Source organism: Eretmochelys imbricata, chromosome 3, assembly GCF_965152235.1.
Source record: "Eretmochelys imbricata isolate rEreImb1 chromosome 3, rEreImb1.hap1, whole genome shotgun sequence".
NCBI classification, from domain to species: Eukaryota; Metazoa; Chordata; order Testudines; family Cheloniidae; genus Eretmochelys; species Eretmochelys imbricata.
Window position 1 is genome coordinate 14,691,157 of NC_135574.1, and position 19,332 is coordinate 14,710,488.

General features: G+C 39.8%; 1 protein-coding gene across 20 annotated transcripts in view; it reads right to left on the reverse strand.

Annotated features, from left to right (window-relative positions):
• The window catches only part of SUPT3H (SPT3 homolog, SAGA and STAGA complex component), a 479,206-nt gene that overhangs the window by 115,433 nt on the left and 344,441 nt on the right, over nt 1-19,332 (reverse strand). For 18 of the 20 annotated variants that reach the window (XM_077812419.1, XM_077812418.1, XM_077812412.1 and 15 more), the window contains 3 exons: nt 17,005-17,091; nt 12,389-12,479; nt 10,117-10,253 (listed from right to left, as the gene is read on the reverse strand). In XM_077812419.1, the coding sequence (XP_077668545.1) occupies nt 10,117-10,253; nt 12,389-12,479; nt 17,005-17,091 (315 nt within the window). The remainder of the gene's footprint in view (nt 1-10,116; nt 10,254-12,388; nt 12,480-17,004; nt 17,092-19,332) is intronic. The other 2 variants (XM_077812422.1, XM_077812421.1) reach the window with 1 other exon arrangement.

Genomic DNA, 19,332 nt, shown 5'->3' on the forward strand with positions numbered 1-19,332 from the left:
ATATACCACTGTCAAACTGTTATCTCCTCTGGGCTTTGATCCTACTCCCTGTCAGAGTGACAGACTTGTGTGCCCTTGGAGACTGATTGTCAAAATGATTTAGTTATGTTTATTTATTTATTCAGATTTACAAAAAAAAAAAAAAAAAAGGACCAAAAAGATGCTCACCTATGGCAGGTACCTCTAAAACCCTTACACCCAGAGCTGCAATCACTCCTGTGCCAGGTCTGCTCAGTTTCTGACTGCCACTGCTCCAACCACCACACCTGACTGCCCACACACTGGTCCATGACAGGTAACGTCTGTAAGACCGTTAAACCATTGCTCAAGCAAAACTATTTTCCATCATAGCCTCAGGCAGAAGGGGTGGGCCGGGCTGGGGGCTAGCCTCCCCGAGCCCGCAGTTCACCCGTTGCCTATGCTCACAGTAAACTCCCATGGTTTTGCCACGAGGAAAAGTTTTTATCTACATTTTCTTTTTGGATCAGTTTTCTTTCCTGTATCAAGAGAAGAACACAGTATGTGGGCACTGTCCCATATATTTAGGTTGCCCAATATTTTCCATTATAAAGGATTCTTGTAGCCTTTTGTTGGAGAAGCATTAACATTCCTATTGTTTGCAATAGGCCTTTGCTATTCAGGAGGAAGACACCTCTGAGGAAACAGAAGTGCCTTTCCTCTCTTCTGTGAAATTCCATTCACATTTAGTTGCGTAGTAAAGTGTTCAAAATCACCATTTCTGTTCTCTCACTTGAGTTCCACAGGAAAATTCTGATAGCATGCCAAAATCACTGAGCGTTCTAAAGAGCCCAGCTCGTGCTGTCACAAAGCTGCAGAAGAGGACATTGTACTGGAAATGTATAGGAGCAGCTATAAGGGGAAGAGAGAGTGAGAGCCAGGCTGGGCTTCCCCCTCCACACATGGCTCTAGCAACGCATACTCTCTGGTGGCACAATATGGGACAGGAGCACCCCAACTCCCTGGAGGGTGGGAGATGGAGAGAGACAAGGCAGGCTCTCCATAAACCTACATCTACTGTTACATCTATCACATAGTCCCAGCCTAGCGTTCTACACACACACCTCTGGGGCATAACAATGGAAACAAAATCCTCCAACTCCTGGCAGCCCATCCCCCCTTCTAGGGGCACTATATGGGGCAGGAACCCCCACCTCCCAGAGAGGGGAAGTGAAAGAGCTGAGTTGAGCCTGGCTGCGTCCCATCACCACCTGGATCCAGCACATGGATCCCAACCCAACCCAACCCTCAACTCTGGGATAAGAGCCTTCCCTGCTGCCAGCTAACACACTGAGTCCTGTAGTTCAGGTCAGCTAGGTCTGTGTTGCAGTGCTGAGGCTCAAGGTTCAAACCCCGCTAACGATGCAAATGGGGGGACTTTGTGAGAGCTGTATAAAACAGAATTTGTTTTTACATTTACCTTTAAAAAAAAACAACCTCAGAAATTACATACAATGACTTCAATGCACAAAAATGACTTCAAAGGAATGTTACTAAGGTTGCAATGCCAAGTTTTATGGTTGACTGTGCAACCTTTGTTTGATCCCGTTGTGCATATGACTTTAATTACATGATCATATGTGATGTGATCATAAGCACACATTTTTCCAGGAGACCCCCAAACTCATTCAGTGCATAAGGATACTGAATTAAGGTTGAATGGGCAACCCTAAATCGGGTGTTTCCTAATTTCTGAGAGCATGACTCTGCAGCCGAATTAATGTTGTTTTTGTTTTTATTTAGTTTAATTTGTGTGTGTATATCTTTTACACACACAAATTACATTAAAATAATGTTATTAAGGTTGAAAAGTCAACCACTAAAAAGTTAGGAAATGCTAGAATTAAGGTTGTCTGTGAGTATGCATTATGATGCAGTCTTTAATCACGATACTATTTTTTCCACAGGATCCCTTTCTCATTCAGTGCACAGAATCTATGGTGCTCACTTACTGAGCAGCTATTTAATATTTTGTTTTATCCTCGTTATTCAATCTGTGTCCCAATGCCTTATTTACTGCACATTATTCAAACCTTGCTTTGAAGACACAATTATTTATTTCCTCATGGACTTTTTCTATGCTGCTCATTGCTGTAGTATCTGAATACTTCACAAATATTAATTTATTTTCACAAAACCCTCTGAGGTGAGAAGGTGGTATTATCCCTGTGATGCTTTATGATTAAAGATGACCATTTATATCATACAATTACCATACATCTTGTACAAAGTGTATCATGTAAGGTGTCGATGGAAAAGTTATAATCTATCAAGCATGATTATCCTGGTTAAATCCATGTATCATCTTTGTATCTGAAGTTATGAATATTGGCTATGTACTTGCATCTTAAACCCGTGTCATATTCTTGGATGACATGCACGAGATAGATTTACATCAGGGCTAGACAGCTATGTATTGATGGTCTATCAAGGACACTCAGCTCCCACAATGAGCTATAGAAGAAACTGATCCCACCCAGTAGGTCTTCTGTGGATGCCTCAGACAGCTACGTGCTGGTGGCCATCCCGTGATTCAGCAAACCATGTGTAAGGACATGTGATATGCTCATGTCACCCTAGACACCATTCTGGGCCAGTAACTTTTCACAAACAAGGGCTGTGGACTTTGTTTGGGACAGTAATTTTCCATGAACATGGCAGAGAACATAAAAGACATCTCCATGTTGCCTCTTTTCCTGCTCTAATTCTCTAGACGGTGGATTTACAACTAAAAGGAGCATCTTGCACTATAAACTGAGGACCTTCTAATCTCTTGGAAGTTACCAGAAAGATGTTACAAGTCATCAGTCATTTCCATCACTGCTACGAACCTGATATAAGGACTTTGCAGTCATTTGTATGCATATGATCTATTAACCATTTATAACTCTGCTTTTCTTTTATTAATAAATTTTTAGTTAGCTTACTGAGCATTGGCTGACAGTGTGATATTTGGGTAAGATCTGAACTGTATATTGACCTGAGGGTGTGTCTGATCCTCTGGGATTAATAAGAACCTCACATACGGTGAATTAGCTTTTCAATAATCCCTCACCATATCAGACCTATTTATCTGGATGGGAGCCGAGGGCTGAAATGTCTAAGCAGGACTATGTTTGTCTTCTGGTTAACCAATATTGCCCTGCAGAAGCTATTTTGTTACTGGCTTGGTGAATCTATTTAGAGAGTAAACCACCAGTTTGGGGGATTGCCGGTCCTATTTCTTGCAGTCTGCGCTGAGTGTGGTATTTTCAGTGTGGCTCATCACAGGCAACCAGTCACAATCCCCATTTTATAGATGGGGAACTGAGGCACAGAGAGATTAAGGTCAAAAGTAGCTACAGTTTGAGACACCTTCGACCTGATTTTTGAGAGTACTTAGTATTATATAGCATTTGATATGCTCAAAACACAGTTCCCACTGACTTTACTTGCAGCTGAGAGTGCTCAGTACTTCTGCAAAGGTCTCAAGTCGGACACCCAGAAAATGAGGAACACACAAAAAGTGACCACATGCAGCAATTTTTGATTTAAGTGACTTGCCCAGCATGGGGTCTACAGGCAACAGTCTCCTTCACTACAGAATCCTGATTCATTTCCAGAGCAGGTTCATCTTTTGCACTGAATGAGACAAGGGTCCTGTGGAAAAAATAGATCATAATGCATATGCAAAAGACGGCTGTCTAAGGAACCTTAATTCTGATATTTCCTAACTCTTGAGTGCTTAACTTTGCAACCTTAATAATGTTCATTTAATATAGCTTTTTTGGATATATATTTTCTAGGCTTTAAGAAAATATAAACTGGGAAAAAAATTCCATAATGTGGCATCATACTGACACCCACATGGGCAGTCAGTAGCATTGCAACCTTTATATTCACCACACAGACCTTAGCAAACAATAAACTGATAGTAGGAGCAGACTGAATTTTGTATGTGGACCAGTACTAGAAGGGGATAAAATTCTTTGCTGAGGGGTTCACAGATATTTGCTGACAGCAGAGGAGCGGTGAGACTCAAGAATCCCGGATTCCCTTCCAGGCTCTGGATGGGAGTGTGGTCTAGTGGAAACAAACTCTTTTGCCATATCCCTGTTCCATCCTGTCTCTTCCCATGCCTGGCTCCGTGCCCCAGTCCCATTCTCCTTTCCCAGCCAGTCCTAGTCTCTCCCTCCAGGCTCGCTGTTGGAATCCCAACTTCCAGTCTCTCCCTCTCCCAACATCCAGTTCCTGTCTTCTTGCTAAGCCAGTTCATCCCCTCCAGGCTCCTTGTCCAATCTGTCTCTCCTTTTCCACCCAACCAGCTTTCAGTTCCAGGCTACCTCCCCAAGCTCCTCATCCAATTTCAGTCCCAGTCCAATTTCAGTCCCAGTTCTCCCACTCCGTGTCAGATCTTTTTCTCCTCTTGTTGCCCCTGTTCCCACCCAGTGGTTCCTAATCCCAGTCCTTGTCCATCCAGTCCCTTGCCCCCTTCTCCCCAGCTCCACATCTGTCTTGCCCCCTTCTCCCCAGCTCCACATCTGATCTGTTTCCCCCCAGATAACCTTGCTCCCCATACACCCCCAGTTTCCTTCACTGGCTCCCAATGCCACCCTCCCCACCCCAGCTCCCAGTCTTCTTGTCCAGCCAATCCCTCTCTTTCCCATGGTTCTTAGGCTGTCTCCTTGCCCAATCCATCCTAGTCTTGGCTCTCCAGCTCCCAGGGGCAGTTTCCATCCCTTCCTCCAGTCCCAGTCTCACTAGACTACTTATCCCAATCTACTCCTCTCTCCCCCTCCTGGTCCACAGGTTGTTCCCTCTGCATTTTAATCAGATGGCTTCCTCCTCCAGGGGGGAGCCACTGAGAGCACAGAAGAGACAGGCTGCTCTCACTTCCAGTGCCCAGCCCCCAGCCTGATGCACTGCACCTAAGGGCAGCAATTTGTGCTCGTTCTCTACATGAGCATAATGAACAAGGTATTTGGGCACCACTACACCTTTTTGAAACTCCACACCCACTGTTTCTACAGAACACACAAGAAATGAACCAGTCCTATACATTCCACACATAGCCCTCTTCCTGCTGGGAGATTAAAGAAGAATTCCTTGCAACTTACTCTATTTTGCAAAAGAGTGAGTGAAACTAGTTTCTTTTCCGTGAACTATGCACAGCTCACCACAGGTTTTTCAATGAGTGCAAGTATTTCCATTAGCTCCATTGGGAGAATCAGGTCTAAACTGAATATGAATCTACGGATCTTAGAACAGGTGGTATACTGGCCTACTTCGTTCTTAAATATGTCTTGTGTGTAATTTTATAGGACAATATCTTCTAACAAGCCACACATTTTGCCTACCCCTTTCCAAATGTAACCAAGCTTTAACTTTTTCTTGGCTTCAAGCCTACTTTCTAAAGGTACTGTATTCTTCTATTGGAGTTATTTTCCCTCCACTGTTTATTCAAAAATGCAATGTACTATGAAAGCATTATGGTGGCTATTCCTGCTGAATTATTGCTGTATAAAATCGGAGTGTTGGAAATATATCCCTAAACTAGCAGACAGAGTGACAGATGAATGGTGTTCCTTTTAATCCTAAGGGAACAACAACTGAAATACAGCATTCACAGTGTGATGCTGTTTGCATTCCTTTGCATGTCAGTTCAGATTTCTGATGGGAAGGCTTTTTCCCTGTGGGGGAGATATCACCATTATAAAACAAATGATGGCAAATGACTTTTTTAGAAAGGAAAAGAAACCTTCTACACTAAATTACATTTAAAATGGGTCATTTTTGCAATTACTTTAGCTGAAAATAAACAACAGTTCTGACTATTAAAATATTTGTTTCTAATTTTTATCAGCATATAGCAGTAATTCTGACAAATTTTTATATGAAAAAACAACATTAGGAGAACTTTACGTTGGTATTCTCAAAAGCAGCTAAGGGATTTTAGAGCACACTGACTTTCAATGGGTCTTGTACTCCTAAATCCTTTAGACACTTTTGAAAATGTCCTGTATTTGCACAATTAAGCATTCAGAAGTAAGAAAAGACCACCGGCATCCTTACTTCACATTATGATTCAGAATACAATTTTTGTAGCCAGATATTTATTTAGCATTTTGTAAGTGCTTTGGTTTACTGTGTGTGTTGCAGATAAACAAAGTACATAAAAGCCATTTCTGTAAAGACTACGGAGTAAACTGCACTTATGCACCATGTACTAAGATTGGAAACCAGATTCTCTTCATTGATCCAGGCCATTTCCACCACTCAGGAGGTACAGAGGGACCACATATTAACCATTACCTATCCAGCTGTGAATTCCTCTGGCATGTGGGAAGTCTCAGCTGACATAAAGTCAGCATAATTTGCTTCTATGTCACCACACCTTTTGGTCAGAGATAAGGGACGGGCCACAAGGGGCATGACTGGAGTTCAGCAGTACTCATTAGTGGATGGTCTCTTAGGGACTGTTACCAGGTGGCACAGGTTGGTTGTTCTAACTCATGTTGGGGCTGAGATTGTGCAGGGCAGCGAACCAGAACATTGTAGTTTACCTGAGCTTAGAAAGGGATCTGCCCCAAATATAAGAGCAAATCTACTTTCACTCTGTATTTCTTGACAGTAGAGTGTTCCTCTTCTTAACCTTAACAGAGCATTTCCTGACCTTTGAGAGCTTGATTTTGTAATCTTAATGGGGCACTCCTGCTAGGTTGTTTTTTTAAAGGGTCCACCTCGCAGGAATTAGTATCTTATTGTATATTAGGTGACACGAACGAGAGAGAGAGTTTTTGCCTCAAAAAGGCATGTAATTGAAGACAATTACCACAGCAACCTGAAGCTCCTCCAGCGCATCTTAAAATCTGAAAGGCTGTCATCCATAGGAGAGTGAAGTACGTGGCCAAACTAATATTTATGAAAATAGACCACCTGAGAAGTTCGAAGTACCAGCGCATTCACATGCACACAATCCAATCAGTAAATTAGAAGACAAATGCAAAAAGTTTAGACCAGCACATGCCAGCTCACCTCTTTGGCCAAGCCATGTCATACACAAATTCTAATTCTAACCAATTTTCTCTTTTGAAGTGCGACTTTTAAGACACAGAGGAAAGCAAACTTGCAATCTATTTGCAATGTTTCGTTGTGCTAATGGATTCTATGGTACACTAGAGGCAGCAGAAGGAAAATTCAATCACAGAGTGATGCCAATGCTGATTATTCTACTGCACTTTAAAGGCAGGAGGCTACAATCCATAAGTCAAACATGGTTTCCCAAAAGACTACCACAGTTGTGGTTTATTCTTGAGAAACTGTAACCTAACAAATCAGAAACAGGCAATTTCTATGCTCCTGACAGTTCCACTTTCTACTGTCTATAGTCAAGTTATGTCTATGAGGTGGAATACTTTATTCCATCTACAGTTTTGTTACTTTAAGTAGCATAACATGGGTCGTTTACTGTTAGTCTGGAACACTGAGGTTTAACGATTCAGTAATACAGAATCACTAATCCAGCTTTTATTGACAAGGCAGTTGACTACTGCTGCAACTGTTTATTGCTGTTTTTGATACTTTCTTATACTGATACATGGACTGTAATATACAATACAATTGCAATATAATCATGTACTTAATTGAACTGAGAATGATTCTTCTACTCTCAATTACTTTTAAGCCCTGAATTTTAAGATTATTCATCTTTCACTTGAACCTTTTTGATTCCTATAATTGCCAGAGGTAGTATGCTTGTGTCAGATTAACACTATAGTAAGATGTCTCTAGCTGCAAGATATTCTGATTGTAGAATGCCCCTTCTATGTAAATTAACAGAGTTAGCTGATATTTTTCAATCAAAGCTACTTGTTCTACTTCATTAGTGTTTGAAAATGGGTTGGAGCTTTCCTTAATCTTCAGTGATGGAAATATGTGATGGACATCATAGAAGAGGAAGACATTTCATGTAATTTCAGCTATAATTTTATCAAATATTTTTTAAAGAAATAAAGCATAGACAATATTTGCTTTCGGTATCATAAGTGAAACCATACCACTAAACAATCATATCCTGTTTAGCCCATAATGACATCAGAAATATATGTTTATCATCTGCTCTGGACAACTTAGCATGTTTTTGGCCCTGGGCAAAGCAGAACTGAAACCATTTGCAGTTGTCCAAACCAAGATAACCACACATTTCTGAGGTAATTGATACCTAAAAGGAACACTGCCTTTAGATCACAGTTCACGATTTAAGTACACTAATTCCTTAAAGAAGGTTGTTAAAGTTTTGAAAGTATGTATGTCTATTGGACTTCCTCCAAAATTTAGCATGGGTTAATCATAATCTACTGCACACAGAAAATGTGATACACTAGACTACTTAACATACTAACAACTCTTCTTTTTAGGAATGGAATACATTCTCTGCAATTGCTTATTTCTCCCGATCCACTCCAAAAAATAAAATTAAAAAAAAGTGTGGAGGGGGGCAAAATTCTGAGCACTTTGAAGTAACATGCATCATGAACTAGATTTCTGGTTCTATTACAAACACTGACTACAGACTTCATGGTGTTTCAATGTGAATGTACTGTAAAAGTTATAGGGTATGGCTCTTTTCTCATTCTGGTGCAAATCACGAGTAAATTCATTGAAACTAATGGAACTAGACCACTGTAAAACCAGCGTCAGAGGAGAATCAATCCTATTATGAATTTAATTGCATCCCCTACGATTCATGAACTGAACTTTTATGAGTGGGGAAAAAAGGGTAAATGAAGTCATGCTAAAGCTTAGCCTATGGCATGTGAGCATATTCCCCAGCAGGCTGATAGAAAAGAATTATCTAGAAAGTAGGAATGGGCTCCTCCAGGATAAGTGTCTTCACACTTTTCAAGCAACTCCTACAGTTTAGCTGACTAAAAAGTTGGTTGTACTGGCACAAGTAAATGTAAAGCAGCAAACAGTTGTGGGCCAGGACCCAGAACAGTTGTTCTCTCATTAATATAGTATTACTACTTACCACTTGTATACTGTGCCAAAAACATGAATGGTGCTGTACAGAAGCAATAAAAGGAAATGTCCTTCCTCCAAGGAACTTAAAATGCAGGTTGAGTGGTGGGGAGGGAAGATCTTAAATGACTTGGCTGAATTGCCACTCCTGCTACAGAGGCTGGAAACCATTGCTCTATGGCATGGTTTCTCAACCTGGGGGTCACAACCACCCAGCCCTCCCCGTATTACTAAATGGGGGGAGATCCTGGCAAGATTCTGCCTAATTGGGATGGGAGGTCCAAGTACAAGAAAGACTGAAAACCACTATTCTAGCACAGGATGAAAATCAAGTTATTTCTTATCTAGGCTTCTTAGGAAATCCACCAACAGATAGAAAAACCAGGAAGGAATAGTTGTCAAATACGTCAGACAGCTCACCACAAAGAAAAGAAAAACAACAACAACAACAAAAACCCCTACCACCTCTCTACCACTGAAAATATGTAAATTCTTTTTAAAAAGCAAACAAGACACTTTAGAGATCTTATAAATAATACAAAGTAAAGACATTCAGGGCAGATCTCTGAAATAATAATGAAGATAGACTTTAAATGTATACATAGAAAAGGAAGCAGATCTTAAACAGAGAAGGATAAGCTCAAGACTGTGTGGTGTGGGAGCAGAACACTTTCCACTTTATTTCTAAGCTATGCTAACATGGAAAAAGGAAGCTGATTGTACATTCTTTAAAAACATTTTCCCATATAAAAGGAGTAATCAGAAAGACTTCCTCACAACTGGCACTATCCTAACCACAATATTTTGAAATAGAATTTGCTGTCTATCCAAGGAAAACAGAGCTGAGATGGATTGAAAGATCTATGACTACATCTAGTTCATCCCCCTACCTCTCAGCATGCATACGCAGGATATCAAGAAACATTTGCTTCTTGGAAGAAACATGGAAATAAGATTATATTTACACCATCTACCTAGAAAGGCATCAATGATTTGAAAAGTGGTGAGAAAAAAATATATCAGAACAACATGATGTATGACATCTATCGCACATTTCCTTTCTATTCTGGGATTGGATGTGAAAAGGACAGAAATTACCTCCATCCGCTCTTGTTTAACATCATCAATCTCATCATCTTCAAACATAGCCAAGAGCTCCCCAGTCTGATCAATAGAATTGAGAAAGTCTTGAGCCAGCTTCTGACGTTTGTTGACACTGCTACTGTTGAATTTGTCTATAGAAAGGTGAACAAAATTAAAAACAAGTCTGTTATTTTGGTTCATCTGTGACTCTTTACATCTGCAAGACATACTTTAATAACATTAAAAGTGAGGACCTGTTTGAACAATACAGTGCTTCCCATTCTGCTAACAAATATATTCTAAATGTTCTGTTAATCACTAAGTTTAAACCCTCTTTTGGAAAAGAACATTTTTGCTCATGGGAGGCTCTGTACCTGTGCACAGTTGTGAGGGCCTGCTTTTACTTATATCTTCACACCCATCCTCACACCATCATTAGTGCCTCCTGACTCCAAATGTCTGAGTTTGGAAAATGAGGCCATGACAACCACTTATCAAACTGCAACATTAATTACTAACATCACAGGCTTTCATAACCAGAGTGCACTATGAAAGTGAACTATATCAAACAGGGCACTACCTGCTAATCATCTGAGCCAAAACTGCCCTATGCTCAACCATAACTGATATGCCCTCTGCCCTGCCAATCATAAGCAAACACTTTAAAACCCTTTCTTGTTACCACCTGATCTGCACAGAATCTTCCTGCGGAGGTGACTCCTCTCTCATGTGCATGCATACACTCAGCCAATGTAACACAGGGGAGAAAGTTCCTTCCCAAATGCATACATGGCGATCAGTCAATCTTAATGACCTTATGTCTTAAAAGCAATCATCACACAAACCTCAAAATGCAACTTTGCTTCTAGGACAGGATATAAGATAGGTCACCTCTCAGACAAACTCCAGAAGACCCTGGGTAAAAAGTTAACTAAACTGTTGGCATTAGAGCAGAATTAGAGCCTGTTTTATCACACTGTCAACTACGGAGATAGTTGGACACACAGCCTATTTACCAAGAGGACAATCCCCTCCCGGTAAAGAAACAAACAAGAAAAAGGGGAAGGAAGACAACAAGCCAGTTGCTAAGTAGCCCATGAAGAAATCCTGGCACAACATGTCATATCTATATGAAGGCTGGGAACCTCATTTTGCTATAAAACTGAAAATTCAGCAAGTACAGTAGATGAGACCACAAAAAATGAGGGTCAAATTTTCAAATGGGGCTTCTATAGTTTCAGCACTATATTTGCGCATACAATTTGTACAATGGACACTGCATGTGTAAAATACAGTGTGCTTAGAATTCATGGCTGCAACTGTAAAGCCCCATTTGAAAATTTAACTCTTAATTTTCAGGGGAATACTTACTTTTTAGTGGCATTTTCAAAAGTTCATGACTTACAGAAGATTTAGATATGAAAACTATAATTTACTACTTAATTCAAATCAATTTAGTTCAATTTAGTGAGACTTTATTGGCATGACAAGCTACAAAAGTTTTGCCAAAGTGTAAAACAGAAAGAGACTCCCTCCTCAAGTATCTATTAAAAGTAAGAAAGATTTACCTCTGATCGGGTCTATCTGCAACCTTACTATCTGCCAATGAGAGGCCAGCTCTTCAGCTAGTGTAAATCAGCATAGCTTCTCTGACTTCAGTGGAGTTAAATGGATATTTACTAACTGAAGATTTGGCCCAAGATGAAACCAAAATCTACTCAGATTAAAAGTTATGTCCAGTTGTTTTAAATTCTGTGACTTGCTTATGAAATGGAGAAGAAAAAGTGTTTCCAATTGTTTAAACTATGCATTGGTTCCTTAAAATTTCAAACAACACAGGAAGAAAGTTCTGGTCATATATCAGTAGTAAGTGACTTTAAGATTATGGTTCCTTCGTAAAATATGTCAAAAACCCTTGATAATAAATTAACAAATGTCCATTCGAATGAATCTCAAAGACATGTACCTCTCCCTTGCACACTGTAGCTGCCACATTTAAATTACCCATACTGAAATCAATTAGCCTTTTAATCAGCACCAATTTCTTAGTTCAACACAGTTCTGACATTAAACAGTCCGACTTATCATTTGGATGGTGAATGGAAATATTGAACTTTTATGAAGTAATCTGAATGGAAAAGCACAAGGTTAAATGGACTTGCCAAATAAGCCAATATTTTGAGTGTCAAAAACTATTTAGATGGGGGTATATATTTTCTGTTGAGATTCACAGTGCACAATTTGATTATTCCCTTAAAAAGGCAAAAGTATCTTAAAGTTTTTCTACCTTCAAGGAGATCATCTTCTTCAATGCCTTTGACAATTTTAGATTTGTAGTCTCGGAAGAACATATATTTGAGCAGCCTTCTAAGCTTTTTCTAAGGGAGGAAAAAAAGTACATTGATCATGATTAAAATGTATACAAAATGTTGCTTTACAGAATAGGGATCATTATAGAACACACACTGTGTGTACGTAGAGAGAGAGAGAAAGTAAGTATATTATTCGGTTAATATGTAATATTTACTAAATATATCCAGAATCTCTGATTTTCCAACAGCTCAATGCATGGAAAATCCCAATGACTTTAAGGAATCATCCACATGAGCAGCTGCTAATTTGGGCCCTCTACAGGTTTATTATAGTGCAGTGATAAAAATTCTATTGACTCTGGGGCCTAAATTTTCAAAAGTGACAGGTGATTTTTGGTGCCAAACCACTAAAGGCTGATTTTCAGAAAGCGGATGCTCAACACTTTCAGAAAATCAGGCCTGCTTAAGGTATCTCAAGTTGGGCACCCAGAATCATTATTTACTTTTGAAAATTTAGCCTATAAACACACAGTTCCAGGAGCTCTGAGTGAACATTAACCAACCTCCTCTAACACCCTCTTGGAAGCCTAACAGCTACTGTGTGCATATCATGCTCTATGATTAGAGGTGAAAATTTTCAAATGATATGTCAAAAATAGGCCATTTTTCAAAATGAAAAATTATCAAGAATTTGTGCTTTGACAAAATCAGAAAACACAAACTGTTGCAGTTTCTCAGCTTTTTGGGTTTCTTTGCTTTATTGGTATCCCTTTCCCTTTCCTTTCTTACCTTATTTAGTGACAAAAGAAGAAAAAAGGGTAGTGATTAAAGAAAGAACAAGTGGGATAGAGAAAAAAGGGGAAAAAAGGAAAAGGTGGAAAATGAAAAATATTAAAAAAAAATCAAAGAAAATGTTGAATTTTGAAAATTTGTTCCTTGTGTAAACCTGGGGAATGAAAATGATTTCAACATTTTTAGTCCAAATTATTTCATTTCTTGACCAGAATACTTATCCATAGATCCCAAGGCTAGAAGGGACCACAGTGATCATCTAGTGGGACCTTCTGTATAGTTCAGGCCATAGAACTTCCCCAAAATAATGCCTAGAGTTCATCTTTTAGAAAAACATCCAATCTCAATTTAAAAATGGTCAGTGATAGAGAATCCACCACAACCCCTGGAAAATTGTTCCAGTGGTTAATTACCTTCATAGTCAAACATGTACACCTTATTTCTGAATTTGTCTACTTATTATAATAGAAGAAACTAAGGCAATCAAAATATGGGGTTGCATGACACTTTCCATTACAAAGTATTCTTATAGTCTTTTTCTGAGAAGCTCTAGCAGCTCCATTGTTTGCAGCAAGCCTACAAAATGCAGGAGGGACAAAGCACTGAGGCTAGAATTGTGCCATTCATTTGTCCCATAAAATTCCAGTCAGGTTTGGCTGCAATATTAAACTGTTTAAAATCACCATTTCCCTTCTCTTGCTTGCATTCCTCAGGCAATTTTTGGCAACATACCAGAACAGTAACAGAATATGAACATTTTAAGGCCACCACACCACAGCAGCAGCAGAGACCCCATTCTAGGGCTCCCTTTATCACAACATACACTGCCCTACCCCAGACCTCGCACATGGCCTCAGCTGCCCATCCTCAGCTCAGTGCAGGCACCAAACAGAGTAGGAGCCCTTCATCTCACAGCGAGGGAGGGAGGAGAGAAGAGAGAGACAGACAGGCAGGAAATTATATTACAATAACATTATTTAAGTTGAAATATCAAGCACTTTTAAGTTAGGAAATGCCAGATTTACAGTTGCCTACACAATCTTAATTTTGACCCTGGGGTGTATGGATTGCAACTTTAATTACATGACCAGATACTATTTCTTCCACAGGACACCTGCTTCATCCAGTGCACAGGATGGACAAAGCTTACTTGAACAGCAGCTACTCAATATTTTATTTTCTCTTCATTGTTCAGTTTCCTTACTTTTGAGTGCTTGACTTTGCAACCTTAATAATATTCTTTCAGCAGTTTTTGTGTGTAACTTTCTAATTTCTTAAAAAGCAAACTAAAAAATAGAAAATCCATCATGTGGCATTATACTGACATCACATGGATCATCAGCAGGGTTGGAATCTGCAGATCCACCACACAGACCTCTGCCATTTGAGCCAACTAAGTAACTGACAGCAGTAGTAATTAGCCATCCTCTACTAGAGGGGAATGAGACACTGTGCCAGTGGGTTTCATAGATATTTGCTGACAGCAGAGGAATGGTGAGACTCAGGAATCTTGGGTTCCATTTCAGGCTCTGGAGGAGAACGTGCTTTACCATTTCTTTGCCAAGCTGTCCCTCCAACTTTTGCTCTCAGTCCTGGTCTCTTTGCCTAGGAATTCCAGTTCCTTCCCACCCCAACAACTCCTTGTCTTCAGTCTCCTTGATCAGTCAGTTCCAGTTCCCGCATGCTGGCTGAAACGCCAATGTGTCTTTCTCCCTTCCCCCCATCTCCCGATGCCTCCCCCCTCACTTAAGTTATTCCCTTCTCTGTCTCGTTCCCAGCCTTCTCATCTAAGCTCCTCCTTCTACCCAGTTCTTTCTCCCAGTCTCTTTGCTCAGCCAGTCCCAGCTGTTCCCCGGCATCCTAGCTCCTCATCAGATCTGTCTCCCCACCCCACACCAGCAGATCTGTCTTCCCACTGTCACACTGCTTCCCATTTCCTGTCTTCTTGCCCAGCCAGTCTTAGTCTCTACCCCCTGCTCCCAATGTAAGTCTCCTGGCCGAGTCAGTCCCAGTTCCCACCCTGCAACCCCATCTTCCAGTCCCAGTCATGGGTTACCCCGAGCAACTTGTCCCATTTGGTCCCCGTCCGTCCCCCCCCGCATGCCAGCTTTGGTTTTTGTCCCATCTATATTTATATCAGGTAGCTTCTTCTTCCATGCTGCGCATCAGCAATGGGGGCAATGCAAGCACAGGAGAGACAGGTTTCCTGGTCTCAATTCTTGTACCCAGCCCAACATGTCTGCACCAGCCCAGAGCTGCCAGTGCATGGAAAGTCACGCTCAGTCACGTCAGCTGGAGCATGTTCATTATAGATGGAATCCTTAGAATTTTTATCTGTTAAGCTCTAGGAAGTCTCTACTGAGCATGTGCACACTGATTTTTCAAAGGCTTATAACTTGACCTAATTTGGGTGCATTTTCATGGGGATGGCAAAAAGCACATTCTTGACACACAGACCACACTCTCGCCAAATTTCAAGTTCATATTTCACAGCATGGAGGGACTAGAGCCTCACAAAGCAAAGGTCACCGGAATATTTTTAACATGGCCAAAAAAGTGTATTTGTCCCTAGCTTAGTTCTTAGAAAAGTGTACACCATTTTAGTTGAAATTTTCCACAAAATTTCAGCCTGAGGCAGACACTTGGCAAGAAAAATTTCAGTCCAAATGGTTAAAGTTTGACAAAGTTATAAGCAACTGAAAATGAAGTCTTATAAAAGGCAACTTTAACAACAGAGTTGCTGGTAGCCCCGGTATAATAATGAAATGGTGGTCCATGTTGCAAAGAGCTTACAATCTAAGTAGACAATGAGACCTGATTGTGAAGAAAGAAAAGGTCATATATACATCTTGTTAGTTTCTGACCTTAAAATACTTTAGGATATATGTTGAATTGGCTAGGAGTCTGTTAGATATTGTAGTTTATTTTTATAAGCTAACGTTCTTATTTTGAGGAAATCGAGGGGAGGAAATGGAGGTCAGCAGTGGAAGACTAATCAAGAGAGGGATTTGAAGGAGAAGTGGCAAGCAGGATCAGAGAAGGTATTTCATGTTTGGTGACAGTGCAAACCACAGCTGGCTGTGGAAGATGGATGCCAAAATACAGTAAGATGTTGATTGATGAAAATGTAAAATCTGATGTAGAAGGAGATCAGAGGCCTGCAGAAGGATTCAAATAAGAAGGAAAAATTCGTAATAATGAGAGCTGAAGACGATTTTAGTTGCAACATGCAGGATTAACTGGCGTGTACAGTTTGAGGGTGCCAATACTCAAGATGAGAGAGGAATGGGACATCAACCAGGGTTTTGGAAGCTTGTTTGGGAGGGAGGAAGAAGGAAGAGAGATGATTTGGGGAAATATTATTAAAAAACAGACAAGATTTATTGACATCCTAGATGTAGAGAGGGGAAAGGACAGAGCTGTGCCAAGTGTCACATCAGGAGCCAGAGTTCAGGTAAGTGGAAGGATGTTATAATGATTGGTAATGATATAAGTGGAAGGGAGAGAGAGGCTACGGCTTATCATAGTCTAAATTATTATTTGAGATGAAAACAACCTACTAGGTCAACTTGCCATCACTCTGCCAGTGCAGGTGAAAACAATCAAGTGAAAAATCTATTGATAAGTTGAAGTTATCCCAGAAACTAAAACTGAACTAATTATAATGACATTATCCTTTTTACAAATTGCTATTCATAAGGATGCCTCCCTTGGTTTAAACTAAGTGAACAGATTAAGCTAACATACACATTGTCTAACTTACAGTTCATAATATAAATTGACTAGCTTATTACTGTACCTTATCTTTGCGCATCAAAAACAGAAGATCTTCAGCAGAGATGACTCGAGCTCCTCTCATCTGAGAAACTTCAGCTGCTTGCTGCAACTGATAAAAACAAAGAAATGTACAACTATGGCTTCTGTAATATATGTTGTATTTAGTAGGTTTCAAAATAGGTTCAGATAAATACACTGTGGTGACATGTTGGAAAATATAGATCATCTTAAAAATATAGGCTGGGACTTTCGGAAGTGCCGAAGGGAGTCAATCACCCAACTCCCATTAACCAAAATTCCAGCCATAAATTATATAAAGACTGAAAAGCTTTTGGCATATCTCAACAATCATAATGCTGCATTTAAAAGTAAAACCTCTTGTTTCTCAGCATATACAATTGTAATTTCTACCATTTCTTTTCTTCAAAACATTTTCTAGTGCAGTCTAGAGAACAGACACGAGTCCTCTAATGCAGACAAGTAAAAAGCAAAGCTCTTCCTATAAAAGGGGCAGACTAGCTGGCTGATTCTGCCGAGAATTTCTGGGCAATAGCAAATGTTAATTCTATAAATATACATGAAGACATTTTTAGGGAAAAGTCCTTCACTTTCAACAGTACCAATCTTATCCATACGCTAGGAATGTTCTTTTTCACTCAGACTTGAAGGACACAAAGAAAGAATTGAGCAATTGCATAGGTTTAGATTATGGCTGCCACGGGAGTGCGAAGGGAAAGAACTGCCTTCATCTACATTATAATCATTGTGGCCTAAAGGTTGTGCCTCTACAGGCCAGCAAGACCTCCAAGTCCATTGAGTCTTCTGTCCATGGATCAAAGGTCTCCTGAGAAGAGCCTTTAATGGAACATATAATAAATAACCCCCTTTACACCAACAGCAATGTGGGTGGCTTCAAGAAAATTGCACTAAGAGTCCACTTCCAAGTCCCAAAGAGTCCATTTTAAAGACAGCATAACACGAGTTGACACCAAACCTATGGCAAACTGATAAATAACAAGTTGCTGGGCTAATGAGACCTAATCCCACACCCAAAGAAGTCACTGGAATTCCTTCCACTGAATCCAATGGGCTTTGAATCAGGCTGGCAGTCACTTTGAACACCAGGTGGGGGGACATAGAGTTCTCATTGGACTAGTTGCTTCCCTATCCCAAGCTTGGGAAACATTTTTCCAGTAAGGAGAATTTCATCACAGGATGTTTGCTTTCATCCCTGTCTTTCTCAGCTGGTGGGAGGAATACAATTACATTAAAACTCATGTGTACACCTGCAACATGATACAAAAAATATATATCTCATTTCTTTTCATGCAAAAATGCCTCCATACTCCACTTTCAGAAATACATTAATGCACCTGAAAATAATTTGTAGAAATTCTATCCTTCATACTCATGCTAGCAATGGTTTCACTCAGCATCACTGGCTGAATAAGTATATTATTAATCTGAGCTCCCATGCTGCTATGTCTTGAAATAGACCTATTCAGAAGTTAAAAAGATCAACAAAAACAGTAGCTGTTTCTAATATCCAAAGGAGAAAAAAAAAGATTTTCATTTTGGCAAGTGTTCAGTGGGCAAAGGATTCAGTCCATAAATCATAATACTGGACTGCATTAATTTTTTTCCACACTAATCACATGCACACAAAACGTTAACTGTATCTGGTATGCACAACACAAAACATACTGCATGAAAAGCTTCAGATTTTTCCTTGAAATGCTCACTTGGGCCTTTACAGCGACAGAGAGCAGAGAGTTTTCAGGAATTCAGAAGTCACAGTAACATAATCTTACTTGAAACTGAACTGGAAAATGTAAGAATGTGAAAAATGATCGTTCTATTTTTTGGCAAAGGCAAAACTGCTTCTTATTCTGATTAGTCTGAGGGCACACAAGGTACTTATATTTCCAGCATAAAATATAAAGAGGCTGGGGAAAAATATAAAAAGAATGGGTTGCATTTATCCCTGGTGTAACTCAGATCAAGTCAATAGAGTTACCCTATGGGTGAATTTGGGCCAATACATTTATAAGTGTTTCAAAAACTGACCTTGGCATGGACAATAATGCAACGCAGCCTTTTCAAATATCATAAAATTGGAGAACTACTGAAACTGAAAAGATATCTTAGTGTAACTCCTCTCTGTGCAGAAAATACCATCGTTTAAGACACTTGCATTATCCTTACAACATTCTTCTTCTAATCACAAAAAAATGACATCTTAATTTATGTCAACTACAAACAAATCTTCTTTCAAATGATAATGAAGATATGAATGTGACCAAAATAATTTAAAATGAAGGCTTCTACTTCCTTGCCAACAAAATAATGG